The sequence below is a fragment of the Tursiops truncatus genome, chromosome 9 (genome assembly GCF_011762595.2).
Source record: "Tursiops truncatus isolate mTurTru1 chromosome 9, mTurTru1.mat.Y, whole genome shotgun sequence".
Classification (NCBI taxonomy): domain Eukaryota; kingdom Metazoa; phylum Chordata; class Mammalia; order Artiodactyla; family Delphinidae; genus Tursiops; species Tursiops truncatus.
In genome coordinates, this window is record NC_047042.1 from 14907758 (window position 1) to 14929588 (window position 21831).

The 21831-nt window shown below is 42.8% G+C and overlaps 2 protein-coding genes across 2 annotated transcripts in view; both read left to right on the forward strand.

The window, feature by feature from the left end:
• Positions 1-2156: 2156 nt before the first annotated feature.
• SFRP4 (secreted frizzled related protein 4) lies at positions 2157-14020 on the forward strand. Its single transcript, XM_004330490.3, has 6 exons — positions 2157-3016; positions 4328-4408; positions 4507-4572; positions 6494-6692; positions 9090-9153; positions 11105-14020. The coding sequence occupies exons 1-6, from the start codon at positions 2572-2574 to the stop codon at positions 11288-11290; spliced, it is 1041 nt and encodes a 346-aa protein (XP_004330538.1). The 5' UTR covers positions 2157-2571; the 3' UTR covers positions 11291-14020.
• Positions 14021-14169: 149 nt separating this feature from the next.
• PNPLA8 (patatin like domain 8, phospholipase A2) overlaps positions 14170-21831 on the forward strand; it is a 134148-nt gene continuing 126486 nt past the window's right edge. The window contains exon 1 of the mRNA XM_019940638.3: positions 14170-14504. The gene's annotated coding sequence lies outside the window, so the exon portion shown is untranslated. The remainder of the gene's footprint in view (positions 14505-21831) is intronic.

Consider the following 21831-nt stretch of genomic DNA (forward strand, 5'->3'; position numbering starts at 1 on the left):
GAGACCAGAGATACTACTGCACAATGTGCAGGACAGCCCCCAGTACCACCACCACTCACCCAGTAAAGAATTATCCAGCCCCACTGTCAGCAGTGCCGAGGTTGAGCCAACCTGGAGCAGCAGGGAGTGTAGAGAGTGAGAAGAAGGCTGAGGATGGAGCCCTAGAGAACTCCAGACATTGAAAGCATGGGCAGAGAAACAGTCCCTGGAGGAGACTGAAAAGGAGCTACCAGAGAGAAGCCACTGACCAGGGGAACTTCCCCAGTTACGTGAGCTTTTGGCAAATCAATGTCAAGTATGAGGTAATGGATTGAGTGCTAAAGCCGGGCAAGAAGATGGAGACTGGTTGACAGACTCTCCGGATGAATCCCTCAACACTGCCACCCTCTCCTAGAAACGCTAAGGCCAGACTACCAACAGACCTAATGGGATAAGCAAAGAGCTTTATGGAGAAGGGTTCTTAACTTCTCCTCTCCCTTTCGTAAAGGACATGCCATCTGCGAACATGAGGGAAGCACCTGAAATGTCGCGATTTGGTACTTGCATAACTAAACTAATGCAGCAGGTTCAAACTGGCTGCAGAAGTTTGAGTCCTCCCCAGGTTTGCCCTCCTCAACTAACTCCAGGAAAAGGACAGGGAGTCCAGCTCTCTCAAAACTGTATCTTCTTCCCTGGTAGGAACTTGGGCTGAAAATCTTTTTCACTAAGCCAGGCATTTATACCTACTGGAGTTTACTGCTGAAAATGGCCTGAGATCTCCTCTGGGCTATCCCCATCGCTTGATATTTCACTAGCCTGAGTTGGCATTTTTGAAGCTTGAGATCTGTTCTACAGAAAACTGGAATACCTCTCTAGATTGGCCTGCCTGTATTTGGTCACCCCGGCCTTCCCACAAAATAGAATTGGACTCCTTGGGTGAATCCTGAAATGTATTTGTCTCATTTACCCTTTCAGCCTACCGTGTTTGATTCACGTTCCTGGGGGAAAAAAATAAGATCATGCATTTAAAGCACTTAGCACTACCCCGAGCCCATTGTACATGCTCAGTAAATGTCAGTTGTGCTTTTCCTTTCCTGGGCTATTTTAATCCTCAGTCCTGATCAGGGTCAAAACTAAACTAACTTTGTGGATCTAAGCTTTACAGACAAAAAAATCTGTCTGCCTCAAGTTCAGATTTCCAGTTAAATCATGTTTTTAAAGATTAACATTCAGATAACATGTTTTCATATTCTAATGCCCTAAGAAAATATCATATACCAGAAATCTTACTGCCTGAGGATTGATGTACACTTGGAACAATAAAGCCTCCCTTTTCTGTGTATAGCTGAGCCAGCAGTGGATTCTACTACCTCTTTCTAATAAAAATAAAAGAGAAAACAAAACATACATCATTGTTCTCCATGGTACACAGCTTCTTACTTCATTTAAATAACAGTTTCCAAGCAAATCAAAAATCAAGATGTTAGACTGCTGGGTTGGAAATCACTTGGCATGAAGGAGGGAAAAAAAAATCTTTCAAATTGTGGTATCCAAAGTCTTCTATGTTTTCTGCTTTCATTCACGTTGGAAAGAAGAATAGGGAGTCAGGAGAAGGAAAAGGGGATGTTGGTGGATGGAAGACGTTCTCAAACTGGAAGATGCTGTTACACCTTCAGGCAGTTCTGTTCCTGGAGCAGGTACAGATCAGAGGCCATTCTGGAAAAACTTGAGCCCAAAGTAACGTCTACTAGCCACAAGAGTAACAACAAAAACAAATTCCATACAACTCGCGGCTGGGAGGGGGGCGTCCTTCCCTTTGCAGCTGCACTCTCCCCGTCCCGCACAATAGTCTCACCGCTCAGCGCTTCTCATGCCCCCTACTGGAGAAGGCAAGTATGTTTCCGAGTTAAAGAGCAGCAGAAGTTCCCATTTCCCTCCAACTCTACAGTTGGGGAACCCATAAGGCAGAGGGCGCAAAGTTCAGCTTTGACTGGAAAGGCGGTCCCTCCCTCTCTTGAAATCCTCTCTTGCACCTTCTTGGATCCGGTGTCCAAAACGACTGCCAGAGGCTCTTTTTCTTGGTCTGGAGAAAAAGGACTGGCCAGACTAAAAAGGACGCACTTTGGGGGAATGCAGGATTCCAGCCCTGGGCTGCGGCCCGGAGGAGATGATGTCACCACTTCTGCAAGAGAGGGCCGAGGGTGGGGCGGCCGAGGGGGAGCCCGCGCCGCGCCTGCAGCTGCCAAGGGAGCGTTCCCGAGCCCACGTCAGGGGAGGTGTCGGGATAAATAGGTCCCGCAATGGCCGGGACTGGCTGCGCTCGGAGCTGCCGGGCCGGGGGCTGGAGCTACCAGGGCGGGTTCACGCCCCGGAGGCTGAGGGCTGGTGCTACTCGTGCTGTGCGCGTCGGACGGCGTATACTCCCAGCCGGCCCCCGCGGCCCAGCGTTGCTGCCCACGGGAGTTTGGGACGAGCACATCCCCTGTGCCCTAAAGGACTTCCTCCTTCGGGAAGGGAGAGAGAAAGCCTAGGGGGACGGGGAGAGAAGGGCCCGTTCTGCCTGTCGGGGTGGCGGCGCGGGAGAGCAGTGCCATGCTCCTCTCCATCCTGACCGCGGTCTGCCTGTGGCTGCGCCTGGCGCTGGGCGTGCGCGGCGCGCCGTGCGAGGCGGTGCGCATCCCCATGTGCCGGCACATGCCCTGGAACATCACGCGGATGCCCAACCACCTGCACCACAGCACGCAGGAGAACGCCATCCTGGCCATCGAGCAGTACGAGGAGCTGGTGGACGTGAACTGCAGCGCCGTGCTGCGCTTCTTCCTCTGCGCCATGTACGCGCCCATCTGCACCCTGGAGTTCCTGCACGACCCCATCAAGCCGTGCAAGTCGGTGTGCCAGCGCGCGCGTGACGACTGCGAGCCCCTCATGAAGATGTACAACCACAGCTGGCCCGAGAGCCTGGCCTGCGACGAGCTGCCTGTCTACGACCGGGGCGTGTGCATCTCGCCCGAGGCCATCGTCACTGACCTCCCGGAGGGTGAGGCCCGGGGAAGGACCGAGGGGGGTGACGAGGCACCCTGGGCTGTCGCTGCCACGTGAGAACCCGACGGCCACACCTACAGCTGCCAACGGGTGGTCGAGCAGCCCCCCATTCTACTTAGGAGAGCTGGAGGAGGTGGGAAGGGCTGTGACTTGATTTCGGGAAAAGTCTGCTTTCTCTACTGGAGTTTGGGGAGCTAAGGAGCACCATGTCCCATAAGGAGGGGCGGGCGATTTTGCTTAGATAGGGGACCATTGGGGACATTTTCCTTTATAGTAATAAAATAAGATAGTAGCAGTAGCAAACAAGCGTATAGGGTTTAAGGTGGATCTGAGCCAGCTTTAAGTACTTCACGTGTTATCATTTAATTATTAAAATATTCCCACCAGGATTCTTCATTTAATGTTAGCTCTTGAAAGCTCTTCTGAAAAAACAGTACTAGTTCTCACTCCCCACCAGGAGTGCAGTTTGTAAATTTAGTTGCCCTGGAAAACTGTGACATCTGTTTCATAGTCTTTGACCCAGGGCCAACCTCTGTGGCATCTTAGTCAACTCGAGCTCAACCACCACTTCCTTCTTTTCTCTTTGGTCTTTTTTCCTGCTTTTCTAGGAAGAAGGAGCAGGTTTAAATCCACTTCTTGAAATAAAACCTAAGTATATTTTTGCCTCCTTTTATGCCTAACCCAGGTTGCTGCACATTTAAAGAAACTATGGTGTTGCTTTAGTGTAGTCTCTGAAGTTATACCTCAGAGCATTGCCCAAAACGTGGAGGAGAAGAAGTAAAATGAAGAGGAAAAATCGAAACTCCTCTCTAATTCAGAGTTTTAGAAAAAACATATTCATTGCTTAAATTATAGAAATGATACAGGGCTATGCTTGTTTGGGGTACCTATGGACTGTTTCTGCAAAATGTGAGGTGGGGATTTGGAAATATTTGGGTTATTCTGATTAGTGTAAACTGTCAACTTGAAAAATCAACATTTTAAAATAGGTTTGGGGCGGAAGGATGTAATTTATCCAGGTTGACTGTACGTTATCAGCCAGTTTAAATGGACGTGCCTTCACATCAATTTGTTCTGGATAAGCAGTCCCAGACAAAAGTCTTCTTTCCTAAGCCCAGAGAGTCTATATGAAAGAAGTAGTTGACAATCACATACAATTTTTACCATTTAGGATGTGTGTGTGTGTGTGTGTGTGTGTGTGTGCGCGCACTGCTGTGTTGTCAGTGTCTCCAGATGATTCCTTATTCCAGCTGGGTGAACAGACCAAATCACTGACCACACCCATGTGGCCCTGTGTGTGTTTCAGACGTTAAGTGGATAGACATCACTCCAGACATGATGGTACAGGAAAGGCCTCTTGACATTGACTGTAAACGCCTAAGCCCTGGTGAGTTCTTTGTCCTCAAGGCTCCCTCTCTTTCTTCCCCCCAGAGTGATTTCTGAATCTTTTTTTTCAATTTTTGGTCTCTCTTTTGTCTTCTTTAGACCGGTGCAAGTGCAAAAAGGTGAAGCCGACCCTGGCGACGTACCTGAGCAAAAACTACAGTTACGGTAAATCATCTGCTGAAACCATTGGGTTGGGGACTTGGCACATGACAAAGCCAGGTCTGCTAGTCATGAAGTGACGAAGAGGGATTTTTCTAGTTAATCATGTGGGCTCTAGGTGGCACAATAACAACTGTAAAAACGTCTTGCTTTTCTGGGTAAAGCACCCAGGTGAGAACGGTGGTGTGAATTAGTGTGATTCCTCATCCTACACGTCCTGGTGAGAAGTGCTGTCAGCCGGGAGAGCACCTCACTTTTCTCAGGATTTCACTGCTGCAGGAAGGATGGGTGACGATCCACGGATTTGACCTGAGGCCCAGAGACCCAGGAATTAAGATCTGCACATGTATCTTTTTACCTATAAACAGCTACAAATATTAAACACCTTAAAGAAATTGTGGGAATATGTTAATCACAAGACCCTGTGGCTGTAAGTATCGGCATAGCTTAAATGCCCTCTTCTCTTATTAGAAAGACTCAGACAGCACTTTCTTCAGAGAATAAGTCAATCATGCTACTTTGAATGTTTTCAGCAAATTTAATTCTGCTATCATCATTTGAAAGTAAATTTAATTAAAAATGTGTTCCTTTAAAATATCTTTTTGGGCTATTTTCTGGGTTTTTTTTTTTTTTTTTGCATTTCTTAAATTATTTCTACTGAAATAACAGAAACTGGGGAAAACTGTTCATTTTATTTGCTAACTCAGCTTTCCATATTTCAAACTGAAATTTTATATCATAAGAACCTTTATATTATACAACCCACATAAAAGCAGGAAGACCATGGCACTATAAAAGTCTGAAAAAATAACCTCTTATTTAGGTTGTCGGATTTTCGAATCACACATAGCCGAAGTGCATAATTCAACCAAAAAAAAAGTACACTATCTTTTCTAGTAGCTTTTTGTTGTTGTTATTTTAAACCTGTCCTATGTAGATATCATCGTAATCTGATCCACAAAGTCCCTCATCTGACACTATCCAGCCTTAGTTACTTAGTTGTCCAGTCTGAGTTTCACTGTCATGCTGTTCTCTGGGGAATCATTGCTTCAGAACCACTTTGATAATGAAACTATTTTCTATTTACATTCTTTAGCTCCTTCATAAACCACCTTCCTAGGATGGAATCCAAGACAGAGCCACCCTCGGCTCATTACAACTCCACTGCAGGCAGTAATAGCAAGGGACCAAAAGAGTCAGAATTGAAAGCAGGATCAGAGACAGTGATATTACCAGCCATCTGTAATAACAGTTCTACCTCTACCCACCATGGACCCTGCTTGGGCAGTTTGGGAAATTAAAGGATTGAGAACAGTAGTCTTCAGAGACTCCTTCCGGTGCAAAAATGTTATGACTGTAATAACTTCCTCTGGAGCAGAGCGAGTTCAAGCAGCAGATGGGTGATTGAACCATACAAACTTTCAGGTGGCTTCTGAATCTGAGAATATATGATTCTCACTTCAAATCATTACATGACAGAGTAGAAGCAAGTATTGTTTCTATAAAATTTTATCGACATTCTATGTAACTAAATTTCCTGATATGTTTCTGGCCCCCCAAAAACCCCTAATCATAGAATTATAGAATTTTAGGGCTGAGAAGGATCCATGGGATTCTCTATTCAAACCCTATCTGTGGTCCATTGTGGAGCAGTCACTGACCCAAAGACAGATCCCACACTAAGCCTGCTTGTGAATTTACTTTTCCGTCTTGCAGCATGATTCAGAACTTTTAAGACATTGTTGACAATATGCGAGGGCTTACATTTAGCACACGATTGTGTGGGCTTTTTTGCCTGCATTCGGGCAGCTTGGACATGACCATAATTACAGGAGTGATTCTTTAAGAGAGACTCAGGAGTTGGCAGGAATAAACCATCCATATTTTTCTGCAAAGCTTCAATAACACATCGATTTTTCAATTGCAGTCATTCATGCCAAAATAAAAGCTGTGCAGAGGAGTGGCTGTAATGAAGTAACTACAGTAGTGGATGTGAAAGAGATCTTCAAGTCCTCATCACCCATCCCTCGAACTCAAGTCCCGCTCATTACGAATTCATCCTGCCAGTGTCCTCACATCCTGCCCCACCAAGATGTTCTCATCATGTGTTATGAGTGGCGCTCACGGTAGGCACAGACGGGCAGAAAAAAATTACACACTGCCTAGGAAAAACATAAAATTCCACTTAATCGTGGTTTAAAAAGGAAGAAAAAAAAACGGCTCTAGCTTTTTGAAAAATCAGTTTGAATAGATGCCTTGGTTAGGATATCGTATCTCCTAAATATCGATTAATTCTTCATAGAATTAAGGAAAAATGGAAATATATTTGAGTGGACTCTTTAAAAATAAATTTCAGAATTCATTACCTGATTTTAAAAACTTATAGACAAATATATTACTTTGAGTAAAACCAATTCTTTTCAAATCAATCTTAGTGTGGCAAATACTGAATTTTCTTAAGGTCTCTTTAATAACTTACAAATCAAAGGAAAATGGCCATTTGAGACTATACTTCCACACATTTTCTTTACACTGAATTTACAACATTTGTTGGTTGGAGTGTTACATACACACACACGTACACACACGTGCACACTCACACACATCTATTATACGCGTATCTCTAGCTGAAGGTGTCTCCCCACACATCTTTCCTTAGCATCTTTTTATTTATCCTTATAATATAACAAGTCCTTAAAATATAAAAATCAAACACTTCAGTGCAGGTTCCAGACTGAGTCCCATAACTTGCTGCAATCTATTTCTCCAGCAGAACTACTAATCTTTATATAAAAAGTCTTCCCTTTGATTCTCTGCCATTAATAATGCTCACCTGTTTCTTCTGGATACAGCTCAAGATTCTATTTCTGAAAAAAACAAAAACAAAAAAAACACCTTTTGAAACTGACTTCACTTGAATGCTTTCTTGTTCTGGAGTCTATCAGTACTTAGTACCCTCTTCAAAATTCCTTGCGTTCTTGGTTTTAAAGCTGTTTTGCGGCTTATATCTTGTCTTTCTAAAGACATTGAGTGAATGAATGTTGAATGAATATTTCTGGGCTGGTCTCTTGTATGACTTTTGCATCCGCTCCAGTACTAGAAGCAGTTCTGGGGATGTGCCGGGTCTCTGCACAGGTGAATGGATTATACATGAGTTAAATAACAGCCTTCGTGTCATTTTCCCATTAATTTATAGACAGTGTAATTCTGATCAAAATCCTAGTAAAAATTTTCTGGATGATTGAGATTTATGTCTTCACAAATAATGCTAATGATCATTTGGAAGAATAAACTGGTAAGGGCATGTAAAGGAGGTTCTGAAAATAAGAGGGATGAGAGGAAATGTGCCTTATGAGACAACAAGAGTAGGATAAAGCTAGTTCAAACCATGCGGAGCAACAGTAGATGTGTAGATAAATAGAGCAGAGGAAAAAGTCTTGCAACAGATTATAATTCATACAAGAACTTGTATCATGAAGGAAATATGGCAAATCAATAGAAATGAAACTATTATTTACTAAATGTTGCAAATAGCTTTACTTGGAAAAATAGTATGCATTTTCACTTTGTACTCTAAAATAAATTTCAAATGGGTTAAAGAGGTAACTAGTTTAAAAACCTAATCAAAAAGGATAAAGGTCGGTAAATAAATGTATGCTATCTGAAAAGCAAAGTGGTTTGTAAACATAAAAGTAATGTAAGAAATTACGAGGGAAAATGTCAATGCACATATTTGATGACACTATTGTGTACATAAAAATCAAAAAGAGAAAGACAAAAAGTACTTGCAACAGGTATGACAAAAGAATAGTAATCTTACTCTATAAAAAGTTCATATAAATGAATATTTAAAACATTAAGACTACAATATAGAAATACGTGTACATCTGTAAATCTATACAAAGTTGCAGAAGTACAAGTAGTAAATAAACATTAAAATATTTATCTCCTAATTCTGCAGCCCAAATAAAAACAAGATTCCATTTTTACCTAGTCTTAGTGTTGGTGAATTAAATGAAAGTTCAGCCATTTTGAAAATAACTTAGCACTATGCATTGAAAACCTTAAGAAAAAAATACATACTCTGACCCAGATTTCTACATTCGGAAATCTATCTTAAGGATATAACTAGCCAGTGCACACTAGCGATATTCAATGCAATGCTAATAATAATAGCTAAGCAAAAGAGGAGGTTCGACAGTGGAGAAATAGTTAAATATATTATGGCTATCCATAGTTATAATTTATACGGTTATGAAAGTTATATTTTTTGAATTATTCAATTATATCAGAAAATGCTTACAATGCTAAAAGGAAATATACAGTGTGATCTAAATATACAGTGTGATCTAAAAATATATATAGGTACAAGGAAGAATGAAATGAAATATCAATAAAATATAAATGGGGAATTGTGGGGTTAACAGTTAGTGAAGAATTTTGTTTTTTACAATTTTTTGTATTTTTGAACTTCCTACTTTCATAATAAGTATTGCTTATTAAGATAAATTACTTTTTTTCAGGATGATGCTTCTTGAAAATTGTTTAGTTGAAAAATGGAGAGATCAACTTAGTAAAAGATCCATAGTAAGTATAATTAGCAATACTAGGAATATGGATTTGAATGCATGTAAAGAAATTCTATAGAATTGGGGAATTCTTCACATTCTTTCAGCTCCAGGCTATCATAGGAGCCGACAATAGCAGCAGTATTTGTCTTTTGAATAGGTAGTTGAGAGAATAATTTTTCTCACTTGGAGTGTCTACCATAAATTTCTCTTTAGCTTCAAAGGTGATTCGGTTGCATTCAATACTGATCTACTGGTTATTTCCAGATTAAATTCGTTTTTTGGTTGTTTTAGCAAACAGTCAAATACTTGAACAGAATTAATATCCAGTGGGATTAATACAGACATATACATGTAGGGGTGTGAATACCTAGTTTTAAAAATCACCCTATCACTCTATAAAGCAGAATCTTTCCCTGTATTTAAAATAATTTTAAGACTTTTGTCAAAATAAATCATATACACAGAGTAATACTTTTGTGGCCATAATTTTAGTAGCAACATCATAGAAATATTGGCAACTCAGAGGAGTTAGAATAATTTTTTGCCCAGACATGTGAAATCATTCCAGAACTAAATAAATCAGGTCATTGGGATGGAATTTTTAAAGCATCCCTTCTCCTGAAAATATATTTAGATATATGCAGGAGAATTTGTGTTTCCACATTCACAAAAGATACTGCTACTGCCTGTGTTCTCTTACTTTGCAGGAATAAAAAGTCCTGGGCAAGGGGAGAGTGTATATTAATACTGATTTTTGGAGAAGGTAGTTTCAACACAGCCTCTCCTACTGAGTGCCTTTCTGAATAACAGACCCAAACACTGCTCTTGCATCTGAGCTAAACATTCATGAGCTGCTCAGGAGCACGCTTGGTCTTACTGGACAGAAAATTCTAGCAAGATTGGTTATCTGGTTCCCCAAACTGCAGTAGATTAGATGACTTGATCTAGAAAGCAAGGCTACCATAAAAACCTGACATTGTTGAGAGGAAAGAAAGCTTTCAAGAATCATAGCTGTTTGGGTCATTCACGTTGACAGCAAATACTCCAACTTAAGAATATGAAAATATAATCATGTAATAACAACATACAGTAACAACATACAGTTTATTATTTTAGAACAGACTAGAGTTGTGCCCTAGGAGGGTGGGGACGGTGTTTTTCATTTCACTGTATTTCCCCTGCCTGGCCTATGGTCATGTTCAAATATTTTGCTAATTGAAATATACTCTAACAAAGTAGGGACTTATGTGTTATAATGAAAAGTAATGTCTATTCAAGTGGACTCACTTTTTCATTTTTTTCTTACACATTTTCATATTTAAAGAGTAAATCCTTTTCTATCAAGGAGACTTGAATATCTAGAATGACTCATTTCTCATTGGCTCTGGGTAGCTAACACTTGAGTGGATTACTGGTTGTGGGTGGAGCTTCTACCTTCCTTTGGATGTAAGAGAGTTAGGTGAACCCATAAGTGTGATAAGAAACCCTGACTTTCTAGTGTAGCTGGAAAAATTTCTGCTTTTAGCCTTGGTAAAACGTTTTTTAGAAGGCTTCGCTGTATAGGAAAGTTGCATGAGAGGGCCTATGGGAAAAGTTGCATGAGCTAGGGCCTTGGGCTCTGGAGTCAGACTGGTGAATTTGAATTCCAGCTCTGACATTTGTCGGCTGTGTGACTTTCTGCAAATAATATCACTGTGCTTGTTTCCGGGTCACGACAATGGTGTCCACGTAGAAGGGCTGTTGTTTCAACGAAATGATTGCTTGTCAAGATGTCATCATATACTCAGCGCTTTCCAAAGCATCTGGTACAGGATACATGCTCACCATCGTAGGGTAGAGTAGCTATTATAATCTTGGATGTCTTGATGAATATATTACAGTGAAAGTCTGCATTATTTTGGATATTAGTTTAAGAGCATAAAGGGGTGAGATGTACTTGACAGTCATGTGTACACGTTGCCTCCCAGCAGTGGGAAGAGAGGCTGCAGGAACAACAGAGGACAATCCAGGACAAGAAGCGCACAGCGGGGCGCACCAGCCGCAGTAACGCCCCGAAACCCAAGGGGAAGCCGCCTGCCCCCAAACCAGCCAGCCCCAAGAAGAACATTAAAGCTAGGAGTGCTCCAAAGAGAACAAACCCAAAACGAGTGTGAGCTAACTGCTTTCCAAAATGGGGACTTCCTCTCCGGGTGAGGCCAGGCATTACCCACGCAGCCTGTAGAAGGCCGTACACCCCTTGCCTTAACAACTGCAGTCCTTTTCATAGACACGTCTTGCAGCATTTTTCTTAATGATATGCTTCAACTTTTCTTTTTAAGTCACTCCAAGCCATAGTGGTAGGTATGCCTTTTGGTATGGAAGGTATATGAAAGCTGGTCGAAAGAGCTTATTGAGTTGAGAATAAACCATGTGCATACTCTGTGGGAGCTCCACGTGGGGAAAGATGCTTTTGTTCTTACAATTTGACCTAATATGTGCATTGTACAGTAAATGCCGTACTACAAACAAAACACCCAATTTTTTTTAACGATATGTTTTATTTCAGTTGGTTGTTAGGATGTTAGCGATTTTTAAAAATGTGATTGAAAATGTAATGCTTCTAAGGAGGAAATCAAGAGGAATGAATGTCTAAAAGATCTTATGTGTTTACTGTTTGCAGAAGAATTTTTGTGATGAAAGGGGATTTTTGAACAATCTAGAAAAGTAGGATATGGAAAATTGTAATGAGTTTGGTTTTTGGTTTTTTGTTTTTACGAAGAAGCCTTTCTGCTCTGTTTTTAGCTAGAAGCTCTAAAAACGAAAACAATAGTATTGTTAAATAAATAAAAGGGAAAGGCAGACAGACAAAGTCTGGATCCTTGTTTTCTAGTTACCATGCCATGGTGGAGATGCTCTGATTTTATATGCACAATGTTTATCAGTTCCCTTTAAGTAGCACCAGAAACTGTTTGTTTCTCCTCTTATGATTTAGGTACCAATCAGTCAACCCCAAGCATCTCACACACGTGGGTGTGGTGCTCATCTCTTCCCAGGACGTCCCAGGTATCTTGATGCCCAGTCTCTCTGCTGATTGCTGGTGCTCCCAAGGGTGCCTTGGGTCTGAGGTGGCAGGGTCGGAGTCCAAAGCGCCTGGTCCCCAGCCTGCTATGGCAGCCTTGCCACACGCCAGCTCTGCACTTGGAAAAAGCAACTGTAATCACTTGTTCATCCAGCATTCAAGGATGTAGAGGAGCAATCTGAAAGCTTAAGAGTAAAATCTCCTTTAGATGTACCATTGTCCCTGCTTCTCAGAGAAGGGGTAAGTTACAGGTTGCATTCACACATGATTTTTTAATTTCATCTCTGTAACCATTAGGACACAGAAGTGAGGTGTGTGGGTAAGCCAGGGGAAGATGGAGAAATAGCGTTAATGAGGATGCTGGCAAGGGCACCCATCTCCTCCTGAAAGTGTAACTTCACCTGCATCGCTACCCCAGGGCAGCAGAATTGAAGGAATCCAATAGATCCACCCACACAGGGGTATCAATAAAATACTCCGCTTTGGCCCTTAAGGAAAGCCAGACAGGTGTTTGGCATAGCATCTAAATTAAATAAACCTAGGAAAGGCCATGAAAAGGCATGGGTACCCTAGCTTACCTCCTTAGCATAGTAGGAATCTGGGGAGGAGGGCGCGGGGAGGCGAGTTACAACTCTCAGTGGAAATGAAGAAAAAACGCTTCTGTAAAACTTTTTTTTAAGTGCAAAACGACATAATAAGAGTTTGGAGATGACTTTACAAACTTAAACACTGTTTCCTTTGAATATTTAACTGAAATCATATACTGCATATCACACAAAAATGTAATTAGACACATTTATTAGTTTGATTAATTGATAAAGGATCGAGGCCACTGTTTGGATATTTATTATAAAAAAGTTGAAAATGAACAGCAGCCCACACTGAGAGTAATATACCAAGTGTGGAAGTGGCTTTTGTGTGAGAGCCACGAATTTATTTTTCTCCCTTAAAATATTTTCTCCACCTAGATACATATGAGAGGTAAATATAAATATATGGAGAGGAAGGCTGTGGTACTATCTCCGAAATAGGTATTATTCGAGAGTTGGGTTACTTTAATCAGAAAAAAATAACAATTTTGCAATATGTTCATCAACAAGTTTCATAATTGAGGACAACTAGAGGCATTTATTTTTAAAAATACTTTTGTTGGTCTTTCAATGATACAGTAAATATGTATTTTCTATAAAGCATTCAATAAATACATAAAATAATGGAATTAAAATCCTACCTAATCCCACTCACCACTCTGCAGAGATAATCACTGTTAGTATTTTGGTATATAATTTTCCAGGTGTTTCCTCTGCATTTATATAAATACTCGCTCTGTACGTCCATTCTTTTCCCGAGTTCTTGTATCATCTTTTTTTTTATTTTTTAACATCTTTATTGGAGTATAATTGCTTTACAATGGTGTTAGTTTCTGCTTTACAACAAAATGAATCAGTTATATATATACATATGTTCCCATATCTCTTCCCTCTTGTATCATCTTTACGATTGTTACTCTGAACTCTTTCTCGGGTAGATTGCCTATCTCCACGTCACTTAGTTGTTCTTCTGGGGTTTTATCTTGTTCCTTTGGAACATATTCCTCTCATTTTGTCTAAATTTCTATTTATATTTTTATATATGTGGAAGGTTAGTTACGTTTCTTGACCTTGGAGAAGTGGCCCTCTGTCGGGGACGTCCTATGTGTCCCAGCAAGTACACTCCCCTCTTGTCGCCCAAGGTTCACGGACCAGCTGGTCCCAGGGTAGGTTCCGATCTGCGTTTTCAGACTCGATTCCGCAGGCTGCTGGATCGTGGCTTCTTCGCTTCTGGTGTCTGCCGCCTGCTAGTCTAAGTGGCTTGCGCAGACTTCCTGGTGGGTGGGGCGGTGCCTGCCCACCGGTGGGTCTTTGCCCTCTGGTGGGCAGGGCCATGCCTAGAGGTGGGTGTGGGCTCAGCCTGTCCACTGATGGGTGGGGCTGCGTTCCCGCCCTGTTGCTTGTTTGGCCTGAGGCGCCCTCGCCCTGGAACCTGCCAGGGCCGGCTCTTGGTGCCCCCATGGTATCCTCCAGGGACTTCCCTGGTAGTCCAATGATTCAGACTCTGCTCTTCCAACGCAGGGGGTGCGGGTCCTGGTCAGGGAACTAAGATCCCACATGCAGCACGGCAGGGCCAAAAAAACCCAAACCAAAATGGCCGCCTCCAGGAGCGCTCACGCGGAGGACTATTCCCCCAGGACCTGCGTCTCCAGTGCCCTCGCTCCCACAGTGAGCCACAGCCGACCCCCGCCTCCCCCGGAGACCCTCCAGGACCCGCAGGTAGGTCTGGCCCAGGCTTTGCTTTGCCCTGGGTCCCGGTGCACGTGAAACCTTGTGTGCGCCCTCCGCGAGTGGAGGAGTCTGTTCCCCCCGGCCCTGCGTGGCTCCTGCACTCAAGCCCCGCTGGCCTTGAAAGCCAAATGCTCTGGGGGCGCCTCCTCCCGAGGCCAGACCCCCAGGCTGGGCAGCCTGGCATGGGGCTCAGAGCTCTCACTCCTGTGGGAGAGCTTCTGCGATATAATTGTTCTCCAGTTTGTGGGTCGCCCACCTGGGGGTATGGGATTTGATTATATCGCGAGTGCGCCCCTCCTGCCATCTCGTTGGGTTTCTTCTTTGTGTCTTTGGTTGTAGCATATCATTTTTGGTAGGTTCCAATCTTTGCTGTCAATGATTGTTCGGCAGTTAGTTGCGATTCGAGTGGCTCGTGAGAGGGGGGCGAGCCCACGGTATTTCGATTCCACCACCCTGTCCTCTTGATGAAGACACCTTCTTCAGAAAACTCCCAGTTCTTTCAAATTCCATCAGTTTGGTTACCAAATACTTTCCCCCTGGCTTCTGCTGGTTGCTAGCAATGCCGGGCATTCCTCGGCTTCAGGCAGGGTAACGCCCATCTGTGCCTCAGCGGTCACGTGGCGCTCGTCCGGGTGTCTGTGTCCAAATTCCCCTCTTCCTGACGGTCACTCCTCTCGCAGTCCACCATCTCCCTCTATGCGTTTATATAATGATAAAAAAAAAAAATTAGAAGCCTATTATACATACTGTTTCATAACCGTCAGTCGGCCCTTTATATGAAGTAGCTCTCATGTCAATAAAGCCCAGGCCAGCTTATTTATTATAATGGCCACGAGGTATTCCGTGGTGAGCATTACTCAACAGACCCTCATGTAATTAGGGATTTAGGTTGTTTCTTAACTGAATGTACTGAATAACTGAATAAACAGCTTGGTAGCTAATATCTGTGTACATCCTTAATTAGTTCTGGGGGATAAGTTCATTTAAGTGGCATTGCTGGGCCAAGGAGTATGCCCAGCAAGGAAAGTTCTTGATCCTATTGTCAGTAAGCCTCCAGGATGCTTGGCCCATAGGTGTATCAAAGTGCTGATTTTCCAGCTCCTTACTAAAATTATCTTCTCCTTCTCGTAACTTTTATAAATTTTAGCTGGGAACTAGATGTCTCTCTTCATCTATGAGCCCTCTGCTGGCAACATTCTCCACACTCCAGGCAGCTGGGGAATGAATGACTAGTTTATTTTGTCAATAACGTGTGAGGATGGACTTTCGAATGTGGCTCCCAAGGCATGCCAGGGGAGGACAGATTTTTATGACCCAAATAATTTTCCACTGTTATTGGGTTCTCAGGATCAGGAAGAAAAATGAGGCACAAAAGAATACAAGCCATAAATGCTGTGTTGTATTTTGTCTAATGAACATGTGTTGCTTTTATAGTTAGAAGATACTACAAACATTATGAAAGAGAGAGAGAGAGAGAGATTGAATGTATCAATAGTATGGATTTAAGCCAGGTAGACACGCAGACGTGAAAACTGTTTTATTGCTTACATGTGTGTTAGTCTGGGTGCTCAGAGAAGCAGGCACCAAAATGGAATTAAATGAAATGTGGACCCTATTAGAGGAAACACTTGTGAGAGAGAGTGAGGCAGGAGGTGAACAGGGCTGGGAGAACCATGACAGAGAGGGAAGAGGGACGGAAAGCTGGGGAGGAAGCCCTCCAGACTGCCTCAACGTCTAAGGAAGGTTTGGCAAGGCTACTGGGGAACGTGGACCCAAGCCAGCCATCAGGGAGTCCCTAGTCTCCAGGGACAGCTCTGCCTTCCTATCCTACAGATCTTAACAATATTTACTATTATACCTAAGAGAGGTCTCTTTCTACTAGAATGTAAGGAAACCTTTTTTGAAAGGCAAGTTTTGAAAGAAACTCTGTGGTGTGTAATTTTGCCTTTACAATTTCAGGCAGTATATGCATAAGTCTAATATATCTAGTAGCAATATTTATATGAGAGTAGTTTTATAACTAGATAATTCTAAAACCTGTAGCTGTAATATCTAGATGAGAACCACTTTGTAATGGCAAGTTTGGATCACATTAGTGATATATTTTAGAGGGAAAAAGAACATACTTGATTAGCAATTAAATTTAGATGAGAGGGAAGACTCAGAACGAGAGTGCTGATCCCAAGTCTCAGAAAGTTGTAATAACATGAATAATAGGATGAGGTCTAAAAGCAAAAGCAAAAAATGGTACTATGAATAAAGTTCCATTATGGTATCAAGCGATATCTAAGACGCTGTTGTTGAATCAAACAGATGGGTGTTTAAAATTTATTAACATTTTTAGTCATCTAATGGCTTCAGATATTTATTGTCATTGAGATATTTCAGCAGCTGAAAATCACGTGAACCATTGCTTAGTAAACTTTCTTCCTTTCTGAAAAGCATTTAAAAAAACTGGCTTTGGAGGTCATCCAAAGTAGCTTCCAAGGGGTGAGCAAGTTCGGACAGTACAGGCAAGCATCAGTAGCAGCAGATTTTTTTTTTTTTGGTTGCATTGGGTCTTCGTTGCTGCGCGCGGGCTTTCTCTAGTTGCGGTGAGCGGAGGCTACTCTTCGTTGCGGTGCACGGGCTTCTCATTGCGCTGGCTTCTCGTTGCGGAGCACAGGCCCTAGAGTGCGCAGGCTTCAGTAGTTGAAGCTTGCGGGCTCAGTAGTTGTGGTGCACGGGCTTAGTTGCTCCGTGGCATGTGGGATATCCCCGGACCAGGGATCGAACCCGTGTCCCCTGCATTGGCAGGCAGATTCTTAACCACTGCACCACCAGGGAAGTCCCCAATAGCAGCAGATTAACTCCAGTGAAAAGAAAGGGCGCCAAGAGACTCCAGGAAGAGGGCCATAAAATAGAGCATAGCGTATTTTAGGAAATCTGTCCATTTTCTGCAGAGCATCTGCTTACAGGGAACAGGATCCAGGGAGGGGATCCTGGAAAGTATTAGGCTCTAATCCAGAATGCTTCAGGTCTCCTGTCTTGGAAGGGGGCTAGAGGGGCCAAGTAGGGCAATCAGAGAAGCTCTGGCTTCAGGGTCAAGGTGCATGACTGAGCCAGTGCTGAAGGATGGAGACTGTTGTGTATGGTACAGTTCATGAAGAGCAGACTCATCCCCAGCTCTTTCTGGCTGTTGGGATAGTGGTGCTTCCTTCCCGCACAGGCACACCATTGCCTACCTTCTGAGCCAGTCCGTGTATTTGGACCCATATCCCCACCATCATGCGCTTCTCATCATGGTTACAAATCTCAGCGCAGTGCTTCAAGGCACGCCCACCAATTTTGCAGTCCTCAACTGCCTCAGCCACAGTGGCCAAGGATATGTGTGTTCTGCCTCAAGTCCAGCTAAGATTCAAGACCACATCACTGAGCTGGAGCCTTGATACCTTTCTAGTCTTTCCTAACCTTTCTTCCTCTGGGGCAAGAAGATATTCCCAGATACCACCAACCCCGGCTCCCCCAAATGCCTGCCTCATGCTGCCTCAAGACCAACGCTGGCACAAACTAAAGTTTAATTGAATATCTCTTTGGACATTGATTGTTAGGTTTCTGACTGAAAGCTAATTCTACAATCTGAAAGAAATAGCTTTTCCCTACGTCTTGCTTTTAAAATCTTCGTACAGCTGCGTACACATAGACAACTGAGTGAATCATGCCATCTGCTGGTTATTAAGAGTTTTTGGCTTTCATGCTTTTGAAGTCCTGGACCACTCCTGAGGCAATGACAGTGTGTCACTTAACACAGTCATATTACGAATGCCCGATACTACCAGGCGTGTCAAGCATCAGATAAGTGTACTCAGTTTGAAGGGGTGAGGAAGGTGAAGGTTTTTACTCTATTTATTTCTCTGCATAATCCAAAGAAACCCAATAATTAATTTACCCTAGTTTGAAAAAAAATGTATTCTAAAGGGAAAAAATGAGAACTATACTTATGGATAATTCACATGCAATTAGATTTTGTATAAGTTACCAATACAGATGGGTATTCACAGGTGTGCTTTTCAAAACCATGCTGGAATACTAGAGTTTGGGAGTGAGTAATATATTATAAATACCAAATGATCAAGAGGTGATGTCAGCAAGATGGTGGCAGAGTAGGAAGCCCTAGACCATCCTTCCCCGCAAACTCACCAGGTCAGCAAATATTCATGGACAGATTCCCTTGTGAGAAATCCAGAAACTAAGTGAAAAGCCCCTGCACTGTAGGTGGCCATGAAAGCAGACCCTCCCACCTCAGGCTTAAGGCACCCTTAGGAGTGCCACACAACCAGAAAGAGACCCCCTAACTCCAGGGGAGGGAAGGAGTTCGTTCACGTGTCCGGCGCTCCAGCTTTCCTGAGAGGGATCCCAGAGGATTAACTTCTGTCTTGTCAGCCTTGGAGTTGGATGGACCCACTGCAGCCTAACAACCTGGCGAGAACAGAGATGGCAGCTTAGGATGTCAAACATCAGAGGTCCCTCTTGCGCCCAGTGCAGAGAGAGCAGATGAAAAAGCAGAGGTCTGGAGAGAGGCCCCGCATCCCACATGGGCAGGAGGGCCATATGGGCTCTGGCTCGAACGACCTCTGCAGCCTCCCCATCAGAGGCACAGTGTGAGGACCTGCTTGTCCAGGCAGTTGCCTTGGTGGGGAGGGGTAGGACCTGGCCACACAGGCCTAGAGGGCATGGATGCGCGCGGCCAGGTACCGGGTTGCAAACTGCGCTGCCCACACCATGCAACTCTCAGCACCCAAGGAGCCCAGATCCCCACCCCTGTGTCTGGACTGTGTAGGCAGAGGCAGGGTCACAGGCATGGGTACCTAGGGGCCATAGTGCCCTGCCAAGGTCAGCTCACTCCAAAAGAAAGGAACCTGTTTCCCTGAAGGTTTTAATTCTTATGAAGACCAGTTTATCTTTTTCCTTTGTTGCCTGTGCTTTTGGGGTCATATTTAAGAAACTATTGCCTAATCCAAGGTCTTGCAGATTTTCCCCTGTTTTTTTCTTGTAAGAGTTTTAGCTCTTAAATGTAGGTCTTTAATCCATTCTGAATTATTTTTTTGTATATAGTGTAAGGTCAGTGGTCCAAGTTCATTATTTTAAAGGATAGCTAGTTTTCCCAGTACTATTTACTGAAGAGACTGTTCTCTTTTCACTGAATGACCTTGGCACCTTTGTCAAACACCAACTGACCATGGATGTAAAAGTTTATTTATAGGTTCTCAGTTCTATTCCATTTGTTTATGTGTCTTTCCTTATGCCACTACCACACTGTTTTGACCAGTGTCACTTTGTAATATGTTTTGAAATCAAGAAGTGAGAGTACTCCAACTTTGTTCTTTTTCAAGATTATTTTAGCTATTCTGAGTCCCTTGAAATTTGATAATGAATTTTAGTATGGGTTTTTCCATTCCTGCAAAAAATACTGTTGGGATTTTTATAGAGATTGCATTGAATCTCTATATTAATTTGGGTAGCATTGTCATCTTAACAGTATTAAGTTTTCCAGTCCATGAACATAGGATATCTTTCTACTTATTAGTGTCTTCTTTAGTTTCATCATTGTTTTATAAGTTTCAGTGTAAAAGTCTTGCACTCGTACATGGATTAAGTTTACTCCTAAGTATTTTACTCTTTTGACGCTGTAGTAAATTGAATTGTTTTTTTAAATTAATTTTTATTGGAGTATAGTCGCTTTACAATGTTATGTTAGTTTCTGCTGTGCAGCAAAATGAATCAACTATACATATACATATATCCCCTCTTTTTTTGGATTTCCTTTCCATTTAGGTCACCATAGTGCATTAAGTAGAGTTCCCCATGCTATACAGCATGTTGTCATTAGTTTTATATATAGTATCAATAGTGTATATGTGTCAATCCCAATCTCCCAATTCCTCCCCCCACCTTCCCCCTTGGTATCCATACATTTGTTCTCTACGTCTGTGTCTGATTTTGAAAATCCTACCCATTTTTCAAGATCTATTTCATCCCTTACCTTCTCCAGCTCCTACCCATCAGACATACACCCATCGATTCAGCCCTGAAATATACACTAATTCAAAATCCCCTGTATTATTCATAATGTTCCCCTCATCACAAAAGGGAGGGATATGTTGACGTTAGATCTACACCATATTTCTAATAGATGCTATAAACAGAATGTAGTTCTACTCACCACCACTCCCCAGTCATTCATCATTGACATGCTTAATAATGTACTGTCTGATGATAGTTATAATTAGGTATTGTTTCTGTGAGTTTTGTCTCCCCATTATATTTGCATTTCCCTGAAGGTAACAGCCTTCATGATGGTGTATTAACCAAGAACCCACAGTTCAAGCGGACATACAATACATATTTTCCCAACATAAATGTTCAAGGGTTGTGACATCATGCTTTGGTTTATAGTTGAGTCAGACTAATGGAACGAGCTGCACTATACCAGAATTTATTTCATGCATCTAATATTTTGATACAGTCTCCTTATACCTGGAGAAATCATAGCCTAAATGGTAATATCAGGAAACAGCGTGCTTGCTCGTCTGTCCCTGAGGAACCTGCTGGGTGTGGAGGGCTCGCTCCCCTTCATTTTGCTTCCTTATTATGCTCCGGAGGCTGAGTCTCCATTTGACTCATCCAGGTGGGCACTCCACTCCACACGTGAAGAAGCTGTAGAGTCATGTTCATGTCAGCAGCCAGCGTCGTATAGGTGTACATTCGTGAGCCTGCTCTTTGAAAGTAAAGAAGGAAAGCAGGTTTGATGGGAAAAATCATCTGTCTTACACTCTGTCTCCCACATTGCCCAGGATAGAAAAGTTTTTAAGTTTTCCATCAACAACTGAGCAGACTCAATCCACATACGTATTATGTTGCTACTTCTCCCCAGTAAGCACCTCTTTGTCAAGGAATAGAAATGATTGCCTTTTACTCTACACTTTCTAATATTCTATTCTATTCCCTTATCATATAGCACCCAGCGGTAGTTAATAGGCTCCAAGTTTCCAGATACTTAGAGAATAGAGTTGAGGCTGCTGAATGAGACTTTGGCCATTCAGAGTGAAGAAGTGGAGGGAAATCAAGGAGAGAGACTGATGAGCCTGAGTCATGGCAGATGGCACGGACAGCTCAAGACCAAGGCTTGCAAACCCACGGGTGTCTCTCTTGCCCCACTGTCTCCCAGGTCCCTGGCATCTACAAGGCTTGGCTTTGAGGCTCCCAGGCTGCTGTGGAACCGCAGAGTGTGTCTGGCAGGTGAGGTTTAATACAGGGACATGGGAAAAGGTCTGGT